General features: G+C 31.4%; 1 protein-coding gene across 1 annotated transcript; it reads left to right on the plus strand.

Annotated features, from left to right (window-relative positions):
- The first annotated feature begins 8,888 nt into the window (after positions 1-8,888).
- LOC148283371 (chymotrypsin-2-like) lies at positions 8,889-15,667 on the plus strand. Its single transcript, XM_088223620.1, has 5 exons — positions 8,889-8,945; positions 12,876-13,044; positions 13,482-13,728; positions 14,212-14,361; positions 15,418-15,667. The coding sequence occupies exons 1-5, from the start codon at positions 8,897-8,899 to the stop codon at positions 15,559-15,561; spliced, it is 759 nt and encodes a 252-aa protein (XP_088079746.1). The 5' UTR covers positions 8,889-8,896; the 3' UTR covers positions 15,562-15,667.
- The last annotated feature ends 1,216 nt before the right edge of the window (positions 15,668-16,883 follow it).

Consider the following 16,883-nt stretch of genomic DNA (forward strand, 5'->3'; position numbering starts at 1 on the left):
TTGTGAATTGTTTTTTGTCTTGTTTTCTATAGCCATTCGTGTCTAGTCGTATTCTGTAATCTTGAAAGTAGAGACAAATAAAAACGCTAAAAGTTATATATATATATTTATGTGGCTAAATAATAAAAATATACCAGAAGGCGTGTAAAACCAAGTTTTTATACATTGTACTGTATCCAAAAGTCACCCTCTACCCGACATTCCACCTACGCGCATGCGTGAAGTGGCCGCGTAATGTTGCCAGACTGAAAAATTTATTAACATAACTAAAATACAAGTTAATTTGGTGTAATGTTATGTTTTACCACAAAAAACATTTTACTGACTGGACCATTGAAAAAAAAACAGTTATTTTTATTTGGCAAACGGAACAAAATCATTAAATAATCATTTAATATTTTAGTAAATTAATACCGTTTAATATTATCCTAAGACTTATTAATAGAAAGCCGAGTAAAAAAATTGACTACCCTGGCATTACAAACAAAATATTATTTTACCATCTGACAGACAGTAAAATAAACGAACTCTCAAATAATATTTGTGAATTCGCTTCTTAAATTAGGGTTTCCTAGGACAGCGGTTCCCGTATCATAACGGAAAACGGTGTAGGTAACATTTATCAAATTATTTATTTTTCTTTAGTATAATCAATAATAAGTTATGGTTTAAAGTCGTGGGTACATTCGACTAAAACTAATATTAAAATGATCCAGGGTCTACAGTATTCCATAGCTAAGCGAATTGTACCTGCAGAAATTTACGAACAAAGAAGTAATAATGATCTCCTGTACAAAACAATCAAAACTCTGCCTGTTCGAGGACTACTGTGGCTTTGCATCATTTTGGAACAATTTAATAGTAATACATTCAAGTTTCCTCTCAAACATAACCATAATACACGCTTCACGTCTAATGATGGTTTGGTCGTACTAAAAGTATGTAATAAATATGGAAATAGAACTCTCAAATATTTAATACCTAGAATTTTTAATTTATTACCAAAAGAACTTAAATTTAACTCACATTGTAACAAGAGAGTGGTTACTCGATCAAGAGTTTAAATATGAATAGTAGCTTAGGTGTAAATATTTTAATTTTTCATATATTTTCTTGTATTTAAAAAATAAATTTACATTATATTATTTGTATAAACATGTTTATTCTGATCTTTCCGACTGTTAATTTTTATCTGTTATTCATTGTTTTTATAAATGTAAATAATATTATTAAGTCAGTATGAATATAATCTTCACCAACAAGCTACAAAAAGTGGCTTGGTGGGATTTTAGTTTTAGTAAAAAATATAACAAGTGAATTTTTTTTTAAATTGTACAAATGTATAATTATGCTATTAAATAAATTTTTTTTTTTTAAAATGTTATAAATGTTATCAAAACCGCTTTCCTAGGAAACCACTCTCTAGTCACTGTTAATCTAGGGTTTCCTAGGACAGCGGTGCCCGTATCTTAACGGCCGTAGTGAACGGTGATGCGGTAGGCAGCCGTCGTAGCGGTGAAGTGGTTTCATTTTTTAACGGTGTTATCAACACCATTTTTATAGGAAACCACTCTCTAGTCACCGTTACGACGGCTGTCAACCGCATCACTGTTCACTACGGCCGTTAAAATACGGGCACCGCTGTCCTAGAAAACCCTAGCTTTACGACGGCTGTCCACCGCATTACCGTTCACTACGGCCGTTAAGATACGGGCGCCGCTGTCTAGGAAACCCTAGCTTTACACATGAAATGTGATTCCACTGTATTTTCTTTTAATCCCAGCAGTATTTTTACACCTAAAAACGACACAACACGGCATAGTTTAATTTAAATCGGCAGTTGCGTACTAAGCGTCGCCTACAGAGTAACTTATAGCCAAAACGTAAAACTACTCATTAATAAGTAGTTTAGTCACCTTCAGTTCGATGCGCGTACGGGTTTCTAGACTATTATAATTCTGTCTGTGGCTTATATAAAAAAGAGCTAATGTCGTAAATCTCAATATTATAGGGGTGTCATTATTCAAGTCATCAATTTTGTGGATATATATTAAACTGTTTGACTTGTTTGATAACTTTTATAAATTATAAACATAATCACATACGCATGTTTTTATAAAATAGTTAAAAACGTTTTTCTTTGTTAACATAGACCCTTTACAAAATGTTAGAAATAAACTAATTAAATCTGACATTGGCCTTTTCAGTTCGAAGCCACAGGTATACAAACATTGTGCACTCACATTTATTTTAATGATCATTTACTCCAATTGCAGCGTATCTTGATATTTTTTGTTACGTAGACGGTCAGGCGATCAGTCTAACGCGTCAGGTGCTAGTCCAGGAACTATGAGTTTTTTATCATTTTTATTATTTAATTATTTTTATTTAAAAAAAAAAAACAACCTATCTCTATGTGTATGAGGCCAAGAGTCCCGTGTTGAGTTGGGATGAAACATAATGAAAAGTGGAAGAATGCACATTATTAAATAATAGCAAATATTAAAATTTATTACAAAAGCAAATATTTTAATAAACATTTGGACATCTCGCAATATTTGCAATATCTCACAGCAGTCTCCTGCAATGGCCTCTTTCCTTAGACAAAATCCAAATTTGTATACTTCTCCTGAAAATGGCTTTCGTTTTGGAGAACTTAATATGTTCATCTCGGACAATCAACACTCTTGGGGCCACAAAAGATAAATTTCTCTAAGCAAAAGTCGGACCACAAATGTATCAATGACTCATTAAAAAAATAGTCAAATGTCAAGTACCTTCATGAATAGGGTATTATCACTCGGGAGGAATATCGGATTTATCATACTGTACATATAAAGGCTTTTTCAAAGACTCTTTTAATCTTTATAAAAGTCATAATAATCAATAATTTCATTCATAAATTTCGTTTACAATATTCAATGTCTCAGAAAAGCTATTTTATTCGGTTGGTATCGAATTAAATCATATTAATCCACCTAACAGTACAACACAAACCATGCGTTTATTTTAATGTTGGTAATGCCATTTATAGAAATTAAACAACCCGTATTTTTGTCTATGCTTTTTTCCCCCTCTCTCGCCAACTTTGAAGCCAGTATCAATAGTAAAATGGGGTGACATTTGAATCGTAAGGTGACGATCAGCAAATATATTGTCCATATTTTTCTCAATAACTTGGAAACCTTTGACAAATTTGAACTGTTTTTTTTATATTATGTGATAGACTAAAGTATTGGTTTTTAAAATTTTTGATCACTGAGTGTCTATTATTACGATATATTTAAATATATTATTGTTATTGTATACATTTATATTTTTAACAAATATTAAGAAGTTATCTAAAATGAGCTGAAATTGATGATTTTTTTTTTACATACATGTTTTGCGAGCGACGTGATTTGAAGTTATCAATAAAAGCTTTGAGACAAGGCCTGCAAAAAATATTTTCCTCAAATACTAGAAAAAGCTCCAATGAAAATTAGGGCTGCTTCCAACCATTATAAAATATGTTTTGGAACACTATACAATGAATAATATAAAAAAAATATCCTAAAAAGCATTTTAGCCAGTATTTCCAGAACAGAAGGAAAATTTTGTTTACCAAGCGATAGTAAAATGTGATGACGGAATTTACCCTCAACATACGGGATTTAAGAAAATAAATACAAAATATTATACATTTTATATCAATATTTTCTCCTAAAATATTTTCCTTTAAAAATGAGCGAAATTAATGTGAAGCTTCGTCCTCGAACGATAACAGTGAAAAGATTCTAGTAAATCAGATAATTGTGACGAAATGCTTGTAGAAAACCCTTATACACTTCTTATGAAATTTTGTCGAACACTGTTGAATATGGCCAATATTAATTTCCCAAGTATATTTCACGTCTTCGTAAGAAACAGGTTAGCAGATGCAATAATAGATTTACTGGAATAAAAGTCAAGTCATTCGGTAAAATAAATGTTTTCAGAGCTGTGAAAGATAAGTTTCCACCATATATAAAAAGAACACAATAACCTCTCATTCTGTTCCGATAATAATGTTAGGTAATAAACAAATTCTTATACACAATTATAAATTCATATCCTGATTTTTTATTTGATCAGAAAGCAAGGTTTTTTATGTTTTCTTTATCAATTATTTAAGAAATGTGTGTTTTTTTTTAAATCACTATAATTTTTTTCAATTTTAAACTTGATTTATATTTCAATTATTAGTTTTGTGTTTATGTTGAAATTCCTTTTTTTGGTTTACAATAATTAAAAAAATAAATTCAGCTTTATGTCGAATTGAAGTATTTAATTTGTATTTATTTAATTATTTCATGAGATGCGACTTAAGCGCCCATCAAGTACACGCCTTTTCTCAATTTGCGTGCTGTGCCACAGTGTCTTTTTTTGTAAGTAATTTATTAATGGAGAATGGATGATATAATTCAGAAAGAAGTGAAAAGTTATATTTATAATTATTTTTTGTGTGGCACTGACTGAAAATACCGTTTTTTTATAATTTGTATGGTATACTGAAATTATTTACTGATTAAAAAAAATATATACAAATCAATGTAAGACGTCACTCTCCATTATGTACACAAGAATTGTTTTTTTTTTACGTAATGGGAAACGTTCCTGTAAATAAATGTATTAAATTGATATAAAAATTGTATTTAGCAGTAATATTGTAGACTTATATTTTTTATCTAGATAAAAAAAAATATATATATAAATATTCAAAACAAACACATAAAAACATGATGTTTCAAAGCGACCCCACTCCAAAGGGTTGACTTTGATCACCAAGTCTTTATTATTTTCTCGCTCACACAACATAATTCTTTCTCATTTAAAAAATAAGAGTTTTAATTTTTCTTTTACGAAAGTTTGAAGTTCGAAACTGATCAAAGTCACCCTATTCCACTAATTCTACTCGAATCATAAATTGTTACGTAAAAACTATCTCCGCATCCGATGACGTCATACTTGGTGACGTCTCAAGTTGTCTGTTTTTATTTATATCGAAATGACTAGACTTTGATCCTTTATATCTCCCCTATCGGATTTTAATAAGAAGAGTACCGATTGTCTTTTGATTTTTTCAATTAGTTTATTAGCTAATAAAAAAAATCCATGATAATTGCTCATTGAAACAACGTCTCAAATAAGAAAGTGGGGGGACATCGAAGCACCACTCTTAAGTATGATTTTTTGTGCATTTATTTATTGAATTGAAAGCACTTCCTCCAAACATACAATAATCTAAGGTAAGCTGCGAATAATCGATTATATGGACGGTTTGCCCCTGGTAAACACACATAAGCAACCAAAAATATTAACGAAATAAATACATGAATATGAAAAAACAAAAAAAGAAAAACATTTTTAAATATAAATAAATGTTTAAGAATAATATTGCGAGAGAAAAAAAGAAATCAGTCTCGTTTTATAACTATTAAGTTCAGAACCAAATATATCAGCCTTGTCCTCATACTGTGGAGCCTAGGGATAGGCGAGTGCATGTGATAGTTGGTCCTAGAACTTGCAGAACAAAAAGGAGATCTGTGGCGGGTATGTCGACCAGGTACACGGAAACACACCAACTCCAGCAAATCAGGACAGTCAGTTACTGAATTGATCACTTTATAAAGTAATATTAGATTATTGAACGGACACTGAAAAATATGCTAGACAAAAACATGCTAGAATTTATCTAGACGTAATTCAAAAACTGAGGAAGTCATTTAAAATTTGTGTACTGAAACTGACATTAACACCCACGAGACTTGCAATTGAGTTATTAAATTTGAACTGTAATATAGTTTTTAAATAATGTTTGTCAAGTCTTTATTTAGTCTTTTTGAAGTAAACTAAATCAGAATCCGATAAATGAATTAACTGCAGAAGGAATATTGAAACATTATTTAAAGTATAATGGACATTGTATTCATGTATACATTTTCAAAAGCACATTGCATTTATGAATAAATTTTCTTCATAGTGTTGATTATTTGGAATAGTTTCTGAATGTACATCTCGCGTATATGTACCGCATGTTATATATGTGTTTGTGTATGTTTTAAATATGCATGTAAATATGCGTATGCATGTGTGTATATGGGTACGTTCATGTGTAAATGCATGGATGGCTTAGGCTTAGAATGTGCATTCGGTAGTTTTATTTATTACCTCCGTGGAAAACGTAAATGTTGACGATTATACTTTTCTAACTTAAGTTTTATTTTTGTCACATTTAATGTTCACACCTTTTACTTGTGTAAACTTAATTATTATTTTTTTGTTAGGAAATCTTCGTTTAAATTATTTATATTTTCTGAATTCAATAAAATAGAACAAATTTAAGGAAAATTATCACCATAAAAATTAACGCAAAAATAGTAAGGCTCCCGGAATTGAAAATATCTCAAACGAATTGATAACACACTTAGGTTAAGACTTAGGAAAGGGAAACTAATGTAGTGCGCTATGCACCATTAGGTGCAAAAAATTAATTATGATGATTTAACAAAATATTAGCAGCAAGTATTATACCGGAAGAATGGAGAATGAGTATAACTACGCCTATATTTAAAAAAGTACAGAAGAAAAATTCTGAGAATTATAGAGGAATTTCTTTATTAGGTACAATCATTAAATTATTTACAAGTATACTTAAAATGAGACTTTAGTAAAAGATTACCAATAAAAAGGAACAACAGGTTTTTAGACGAAATCGCTTCTCCGCAGACGCAATTTTCATTCAATGATTTTTTGCAAATAAAATAAATTCAAAATAATCCAACTCCTTGCTCCCTGCTCATGTATTTGGAGGTATAAAAATAAATTAACGGAGTTATTTACCAAAACTAGGTAAGATCTGAGTATTGAATCTCCAGAACTAGGTTTTCCTAACCATAAAATTTATTTCGTGATGATGGATGACCTCATCTCTAAATAAATATTTGTCCAAGTGAGCGCAGCTTCTGAGAAAATCATAATTAGATATTTCTACTTTCCCTCCACTTGCAGACACAGACAATTATCATAGGCATTGGGAAGACACCGAATTTTAGGGTTCAAAATACTCTATCAATAAACTAATAATATTTGGTGCTATAATCTTCCGAACTTGTTCTGGAAAAATAGTGGAAGTGAAGTAAAAATAAGAATCACCGAGCGCGACCAGTACTGGACATGAATAACTTTTTTCTTACAGCTTAATTTTATGTAGATACAACATGAAGAAAAAGTTACTAGATTTCAATTATCAATTATGTCAATCTAATTGGTAAAAAGTCCGTTAATCCGATCTTGCCAATTAGTAAAATTTCCTCGAAACTTGTTCAAAATTCACTGAGGTATGTTTGAATTACAGTAAAGCTGATTTCGATTCAATTTTTTTTATTTTTTTATTTTTTATTTATTAATAAACAAATTAAAATACAATATTTAAATATGTTTCTTACTATGTATTCTGTTTTTATTTCGCATTTTACTGAGTTTCAAAATATTTTTATAGACATATTTATATATTTTCATGGTTTTTACTATGTTTTCACTGCATTTATTACTTTGTTTTTGTCATTTTTTGCTACGTTTTTTTACTACATTTTGACTATGTTTTTACTACATTTTTATTATGTTTTTACTACATTTTAACTATGTTTTTACTACAATTTTACCATGTTTTTATTACATTTTTTACTCTGTTTTTCACTTTGTCCTGTATCTTTATAACTGTTTCTATAAATTGATTTCTGTTTTTTATATATTTTTTACTGCCTTAGAACGGGGTAAATAACCCTAGTTAGACAGTCAAAGCAACTTTACATAAATTATAATTTTGTGAATGTTATATAATGATAATAAATAAATAAATAAATAAATAAATAAATATTACAACTAAATACAATTTTTTACAATAATAAAATACATATATTTACATTAACGTTTCCCATTACGTAAAAGAAATAAACAATTCTTGTGTACATAATGGGGACTGACGTCTTACAAAAGATTATTTTATTTTAATCAATAGTATTTTTAAAATAACATATATAAATTACAAAAAAGATATTAACGATGTTTTCAATAAATTATTTTCAATTATTACTCAACTTTAGAAAGTTCTGTTTTAGAAAACAGACTGAACTTTTTTTAAAATGGTAATATAGAATGATATATTTGCCTCATAAATTTGTCTCTAAGTATCAACCTAAAAAATCTTTCCTATGTGATTTAAGGCCGAACATACAATTTTACTAAATTTTAAAAAAATTTGGACCAAAAATTTAAGCAAAGTCTGTGAAAAGTTTAATCGGTTGGTACTAATAAAAAAAAATGAGGAAATACAATAAATTAATTTATTTAAATCTTCAAGTACAAAGAATAAGTACTTTGGCGAACTTATTGCTAAAGCAATATCTTCCAGTCATCTAAAAATCAAACTGGTCAAAAAATACGTCCAAAAAAAGTTTTTCAAAAAACATGTACAACTGTTCGTACATAAATATACATTTTACCTTATACTGTCTCAATATATACCGACGAAGACGGCGTTTGTAATAAATTTGTAAGAGTTTTATTGTTGCGGGTAAACCACCGCGTGTTTTAAAATCGGAAAATAATTTTCAGTAAAGTAGGATGTTTATGTAAGATTTATCTTATCTCTCTGTAGATGCCAATTGATTAGTGATCATCGGGAAAACCTGATTGTCTAAAACATTATCAAAAAACAAGTAATCACATAAAGATTAGCGATTAAATATTATAATTAAAGCTTTATTTACATATATTTGAAAAATATTCTTTAGATAAAACGATATCAATAGATTAAAAAAATAAATAAATACCCTAACCACATATTCATTTTTACTATTAGTAGTACCCTGTTAAGATGTTTAAGGTTGTGTTCCTATTGGCAGCAGTATTGGTGTCAGCTTATGGTACGTTTTACGATATTCTTATATAATAATAATCTAATAATTAAAAGCCCTTCAGGTACCCCAGCGTCAAGTTATTTGAGGAATTTGAGATCTAAGATATAAGTCAATTATATATTTTTAGAAAAATAATGTTTGCGAAACCAAATTATTCTACCAAATCCCAAAAGGAACACTCCGACACTCCCAGAAGTCAAACTAGAGGATGGGTCATGGGGTCGACCACAAACTCTGAATTTGAGCAAAGAAATTTCAGGTTTCTGGGTTCTAAAATATTCCATATGTTACCCAAATATTGTAAAACCATGACCCGGATTTAATTGAATAAATTTGTTAAAAATTGGTTACTGGGTTTAGGTCAAGAAAAATTGGAAAATTTACTCAAAACATTCTTACATAATAAAAAGCATAAGTTAATATTGTATAACTGTATAGTTCATTAACCAGTAGTTAGTAATATTATTTAAATTTGTTGCAATAGAGGGAAAAAAAAATTGAAAAGGGAATATCGGAGTCTAGTAATATTATTGTTTATTTTGCATAAAAATGTCTGCCTTAAAACAGGTTGTACCTAGTTAAGCAGACTAGACATGATCCAGAGAAATCTATTCACTAACTGTGTATGCAGTAGATAAAGTAATTGTTATTTTTGTAAATCAACCATTATTATTTTATTATTAATAATAATGAAAACTGGTTTATAAACTTATAAAATTAATCAACAAAATTTATTAAACATAAAACATTTAATGTTCTGACAATATCATCACATCCGTTTCCGCAATCTGTGGGGATAGGACACTATATTGGTTCACCAATAATAATCCAGCCTACCTGTTTCAAACTTCTAATACAACAATAACTTAAATTTATTGTCTTTTAAAGTTGCTTCTCTTCAATATTTTTTTAATCCTTTAAAATATGTATGTATATAACATATTTTTCCATTCTGAAAATGTTTTTTTTTGCATTTGAGCATATTTTTTTATTTTTTATTTATTAAAATTCTTACTTTTTAATTACTATAATACTATTTCAATTTATATCAATACTAACGTTGTTACTGTTACCATATTTTTTCTTACTTTGATTTAAAATTTAAACTACTTTTAAATATGTTTAAAAAAAAAAGATTTAATAACCTTAGCATGAAATACTCGTATAATATGGAAACTTCGCTGGTCCATTTGAGATAAGTCTAATTATGTATACTTTAAAATTATGTTTTTATACTGGATGTTTCCTAAAAAAAAAGGAAAAGAAAATAAAAAAAAGGTTCGGTAATCTGTTTAACGCTTCAGGTGCTAGTTCGAGGATTGTGAAATATGGCAGGGAATCATCATTAATAAAAAAATCACCTTGACCCTGCCAGGAATCGAACCTGCGAACTCAAGCATGGTTGGCAAACGCGCCAACCACTACAACACGAGGCGGACTTATCTCGACTCGATTTAATTTTTTTGGATAGTTCCATTACCATTGAAAGCCATTGATTACAAAACGCACGTCAAGGGTTCCGGTTCTATTTCAGACATAAAACTTAAGCCTTACAATATATGGGATGGACTCAGTCCATTAATTAATAAATAAATATGTGTGTTCGATCCGATCCGTTTGAATCTACTGAAGTATATTTAAAATTCGCCTTGAATAAACAATGAGGCACTTCAACCCTACGGGAAATTGGGAAATTCATCTTTCAATCAATCTTTCACGTGATAAAAAAATGCGTTTTTAAAAGCATTATTGAGAATTTATCTGACGTTGCACGGAAAAAAATATGCTGTTACCATCGTAATATTTTATTTATTCAAAAAGTAAAAATAATAATAAGAAAATGTCAAAGCTTGCAGCTTAGAATTATTCTACCGAGGATTTGAAATTAATACCGATAAAAAAGCGTTATACTATTTTAAGATAAGTCATGGCTGATACGCCTTAAAGCTAGGGTTTCCTAGGACAGCGGTGCCCGTATTTTAACGGCCGTAGTGAACGGTGATGCAGTGGACATCAGTCGTAAAGGTGACTAGAGTGTGGTTTTCTAGGAAAACGGTGTTATCAACACCATTTAACACCGTTTTCCTAGGAAACCACTCTCTAATCACATTTACGACGGCTGTCCACTGCATCACCGTTCACTACGGCCGTTAAAATACGGGCACCGCTGTCCTAGGAAACCCTAGCTTAACTAAGCCCTATTGAAGTGTCAAAAGATATCTTGCTAATACTATTAACTACTGCCAACTATTGAATTATATAACAATGAGAAATGTATGAAAGCATAAAGTGTTTGGTTTTGTAAAATCACTAAAATAAATTTAATATGCCAACCGTTTTCAAAACACAACTGTACGTTGTAATCTATTATCATAATGTCATAATGTAATCTAATATCATAACATGATTTTTGTAGACTAGACCATAGTACAGAGTAATATTTGATTATTCAGGAAGATATGGTTTAAACAATTTTGAACACAGCACTAGCTAAAAATATGTACAATGGATCTTTGCGCATGATAAAATCATATATGGGAAAACCTTGGGTGTTTTAAGTCATTGATGACATCTTCTTTTTCAGACCTGTTCTGTCTCCTGCTGGATACCTCTTCCATACGTTTCCACGTCGTTCTATCCCCTGTTTTGTTCATGTTCTATCGGCTATCGTGGCAATGTCGTCAGTCTATCTATTTTGGGCATTACCAACGCCTCTTGTTTTGCCCATGGTCACTATTTTATTATTCTGGGTGTCCACCTGCCTCATTTTATCTTGCCAAGTGCCTTGTCCATTACTGTTCGAATTCTGCTGTCAGATCCATGATATCTACGACTTTGGTTCGGCGCCTAATATTTTCATTTCGTAGTCTGTTTTTTAGACATGAACCGAGAATCTTTCTTTCCTCGGATCGTTACGTGCATTTCATTTTCTAACTTTTGGCTGTCACAGACATGTCACAGACAAGTCCTCGCTTATAGTATGTTGTTACAAGAAATAAATTTGATTCATAGAATTGTCTTTTAATGTATACTGTGACTTGTTTATTTTAAAAAATATACTTTAATTTGACCATATTTTTTTTTGGCAACTCTTTTGTCTGGTTGTCTTTGTCAAGTTTGACTTTGTGTCTAAGATAATATATACAAGATTTTATTATTATTGACCAAAATGTCTTGTATGAACAACTCATAATTTTTATATTTCAAGTATGTATTCATTTCCAAAACCGAACCTTTTTGAAGTTTTATATAGTTCCATAAAACTTTCAGTTAGTTCATCCATATTGTTACTTGTAACAACAATGTCGTCATTGAATCTGAGGATACTTAAGTACATGCCACCGATATTTACAGCTTTCTTCTCCCAATTCAGGATTTATACATCCTCTAAGGTTAGTGCAATGAGCTTTGGCGATATTATGTCCACCGTTCGAAAACCTTCCTTTACTTTGATTTTATCAGTTTTTGCGTTCTCATCAATCTTCACATCCGTAGTAGCGTTATCATAAAGGAATTGCATTAGTCTTATGAATCTAAAATCATTACTGAACTTTTTGGTTAGACTTTAAGACAAAGCTTTATATGCCAGTAGACTGAATGGTCGATAATGGTATTTTAATCAAATATTTTTTTCCACAGTATAATGTATATATTTTTTTTTATCAATTTGAAGTAAGTTTTTTTGAGTTTTGACCGTTAGTGATCTTTTTTAAGGTGTCTCATTGCATAACAGCTTTCATTATTAGGATTAATGTAATTTAAGTGTTCTAACCGATTTATATCGTTTTTCCTTATACCAATTTGTTTATCTGAAATCTGCTTCGTTTCGGTTTCCACAATTACGGAATTTATTTATTTCTTCGTGCTAAGATGTGCATCAGAATGCTCATGAAAATCGAAGAAATTTTTATGCAATATCCTGAAATTTATTTACAGCTGCACCTGCTGAAGAAGTTGATGATGGATCATGGCGTATTGTCGGAGGATCAAACTCTGGGGCTGTTTCATACCAAGTTTCCCTGAGGTCAGCCTCCAACTCTCACTTCTGCGGAGGATCAATCCTGAACGCCCGCACTGTCGTCACAGCTGCTCATTGCGTTGTTGGGTAAAGCATATATAAATAAATTCGTATTTCAAAAGAGTTTATGCATTTTATTTTTGTAATTTTATACAAACATATGTGTTAAACAAAGAAAATGCTAAGAAAAAAACAATATGACAAAATTGGTATATTCTAGGAATAGGTCCAATATACGGAAATTTAGGCTAGCCGATTTGTTCTTTTGTGGGCAAATGTCTTTTCTAAGAAACGGATTTTCTGTAGGTTAACGCATTTAAGCATAAAAAAATCATCGAATATGTTTTACAAATATTTGAAAAAATCAAACAATTGTAAAAAAAAGATATTGCACATTGGAAAACTGAATAAAATTTGAAGACAGTACAAAAAAATTAAATTAATACATCATTTAATTAAAGATATACTAATAAAATGATTTATTCTAAAACAATTGTTAAACTCTTTATTTTTGTTTTTTTCAGTCAGTCAGCGAGCAACGTGAGGGTGGTTGTTGGAGCTGTTCTTCTGAACTCTGGTGGTACCACATACACCGTCTCCAGACTAACAAGCCATCCACAATACAACGGAAACACCATCGTCAATGACGTCGCCGTGGTCATCACCAGCTCTAACATCGTAATGGGATCAACCGTTGCTCCCATCGCTCTATCAACAGGAACCACTGGCGGTGGAGTCACCGTGAGGCTGACCGGATGGGGAAAGACTAGCGTAAGTTTATTTATTGAAATTTGAAATGAACACTCTGGTATTTTGAAAATGTCTAAATGTTTGTGGACAGGCTAGATTTCACTTCCTAGGGTGTTATTGAAATCTCAAATTATTGCAACACTGAGAAAAAGTATTTTTGAGAAGAGAATATAAATGTTTAGGGATTTACTGGTCTTATGACCTGAAATTTGCGGGTTTAAGTGGCCACATTACACATAATGTGAAGTGTACAATGTTGATACTTTCATCCGTTGGCTTTTTTTACAGCAAAATAGCTGAAACCTTGAAACCCTGAGATGTGGGTGAGATCCATCTGGCTGAATTATTTCACCTACTAGGCAATGACTGAAAATGTTATTCAATTTCATTTCATTTCATTCATTTTAAATATTGGGAATAAAACAGTTATGTCTTCTGAAAAAGAAATAGATACATCTTAAAATTGAGGCATGCAAAATAAACTTACTAATTGTTTTCTTCCAGTACCCATCAAACACCTTGCCCAACAACCTTCAGACCATCAACCTTAACACCATCACTGTTGCCGACTGCAAATCCAAGCTCTCATCTGTTGGAAGCGTCTCCGATACCCAAATTTGCACACTTACCAAGTCCGGAGAAGGCGCTTGCCAGGTATGGAATCAGCTTCTAAATAACTTTTTAGTAACTTACAAAAATATGTCTTCAATGACATTTCAGCATATTCCAAATCCCACAAGTCCCACAAATCTAAGTCTTCAAATATCAAGTCCAGATTAAGCGCTCTCACGTCGATGGGGACCAGAGGTTTTGAGATCGTGGGTTTGTTTTAGGATATATTCAGATACACGTCATATAACCCAATATGTTTATTATCTTTACTCTGCAGTTCAGCAACCAACAACTAGAATTTTAAATAACTGTATAAATGGTATAAATTGAATATTTAGTTATGTTGTGTTTTACCTCTGCGGTCTCTGTTTTACAGTTTTTGTTGTTTGCAAGAAACAACATTCCTCTCTTACGAAGTTCCTTTGTCTTTCTTGATTGCTCTTCCATCTACATTTGTTCTTTTATTGTAATCATTAACATAACCTCAATTTAAATCTCCTTAAGCTAGGGTTTCCTAGGACAGCGGTGCCCGTATTTTAACGGCCGTAGTGAACGGTGATGCGGTGGACAGTCGTCGTTACGTCGACTAGAGAGTGGTTTCATAGAGAAACGGTGTTAAATAGTGTTGATAACACCGTTTTCCTAGAAAACCACTCTCTAGGCACCGTTACGACGGCTGTCCACCGCATCACCGTTCACTACGGCCGTTAAGATACGGGCACCGTTGCCCTAGGAAACCCTAGCTTTAATGGTTGACAAAGGAGTTGTTTCATTATTTTATTTCATAGTCCTTCAATAAACATCTGAAGTATAAGGTTGTTTATGGTAAGAGCATATTTACATAAAAATAATTTGACAGAAATTGGTTTTACCAATGCAGTATCATATTTATCATCAGTTGTGGACTGGATGAGAGAATGATGCTAATAATACGCACCATTATTGATTAAGGGAAACTAGGCGGGTAAATCACATATTTTTTGCATAAAATACAGCATTAATTATCTTATGTATATCTATTTCGTATCGCTGTCACTCTGCCGCATCTCTTACATAACTGTACGAAATAGTTTCTTATACGCACATGTCAATTTCCAGGGAGATTCTGGCGGTCCATTGGTTGCTGGTAGTACTTTGGTTGGTATCGTCTCCTGGGGATCACCTTGCGCTCGTGGATACCCCGATGTCTTTACCAGGGTCAGCTCCTTCGCTTCCTGGATCCAGAGCAATGCTCAGAACTAATTTGTTGAAAGCAACTTAAAATACCTCATCATAAATATATAATTCAAGTTAATACTGAGTTAAAAGAATTTATAATGTCTAACTTTACTTGATATATATATGACAAACCAGAAATAAAACATTATTAAAACTTTATTGTGAATTGTTTTTTGTCTTGTTTTCTATAGCCATTTGTGCCTAGTCGTATTCTGTAATCTTGAAAGTAGAGACAAATAAAAACGCTAAACGTTATATATATGTATATATCTGTGACAGCCTCCGTGGTGTAGTGATCAAGACGCTTGACTCACACACGAAGGTTCCGAGTTCGATTCCCGGTGATAACACAAAAATTAAATGTGATTTTTCTCAAGCCTGGGTGTTTTGTGATGTAATTCACCTCATAACAATGAGGTCTCCTCTCCTGTTGCGGTGCAAAAAAATGAAAATATTAAAAAAAATAAAAATATACAAGAAGTCGTGTTGGATCAAGTTCTGTATCCAAAATTCCCTGCGCGCATGCGTGAAGTGGCCACGTAATGTTGCCAGACTGTGAACAATATATTATCATAACAAAAATATAAGTGAATTTTGGGTTATGTTTTACTACAAAATATATTTTACTGACTGAACATTTGAAAAAAAAAACAGGTACTCTTTTATTTGGCAAACGGAACAAAATCATTCAATAATCATTTTGTAAATTAATACCGTTTAATATTATACTAAGGCATATTAATAGAAAGTCGGGTAAAAAAATCGACTACCCTGGCATTCCTAGGAAACCACTCTCTGGTCACTGTTACGACGACTGTCCACCGCATCACCGTTCACTACGGCCGCTATGATATGGCCACCGCTGTCCTCAGAAACCAGTTTTATACATGAAAAGTGATACCACCGCATTTCCCTTTAATCCCAGCAGTATTTTGACACCTACAAACGACACAACACGGCATAATTTAATTTCAATCGGCAGTTGCGTACAAAGCGACGTCTACAGAGTAACTAATGGCTAAAACGTAAAACCACTCATTTATGAGTAGTTTAGTCCCCTTACGTTTGATACGGTTTCTGGACTTATACAATAGGGTATTATCACTCGGGAGGAATATCGGATTTAACCCACTTTACAAATAAAATATATTTTAAAGATTCTCCTAGGGTTTATACAAACCCTTATAATGAATATTTTTATTTATTATTTTTCTTTCGAAAATAAGGTCTTTTGAAAACGTCCGTTTCTCAAGTTGGTATTAAATTTTGTCACAAAAGTTCACGAGTAATGCATTCATTTTAATGGTGGTAATGCCACAGGCCACAGACAGAAATATAAGGAGAGT

This window comes from Micrasema longulum, unplaced genomic scaffold (genome assembly GCF_059751315.1).
Source record: "Micrasema longulum isolate JH-2025_06_02 unplaced genomic scaffold, ASM5975131v1 h1tg000244l, whole genome shotgun sequence".
NCBI classification, from domain to species: domain Eukaryota; kingdom Metazoa; phylum Arthropoda; class Insecta; order Trichoptera; family Brachycentridae; genus Micrasema; species Micrasema longulum.

Coding starts and splice junctions, on each gene's coding strand:
- LOC148283371 (XM_088223620.1), top strand. CDS start 8,897: ATGTTTAAGGTTGTGTTCCTATTGGCAGCAGTATTGGTGTCAGCTTAT. Junction 8,946..12,875: donor AGTATTGGTGTCAGCTTATG/GTACGTTTTACG, acceptor ATTTATTTACAG/CTGCACCTGCTGAAGAAGTT. Junction 13,045..13,481: donor GCTGCTCATTGCGTTGTTGG/GTAAAGCATATA, acceptor TGTTTTTTTCAG/TCAGTCAGCGAGCAACGTGA.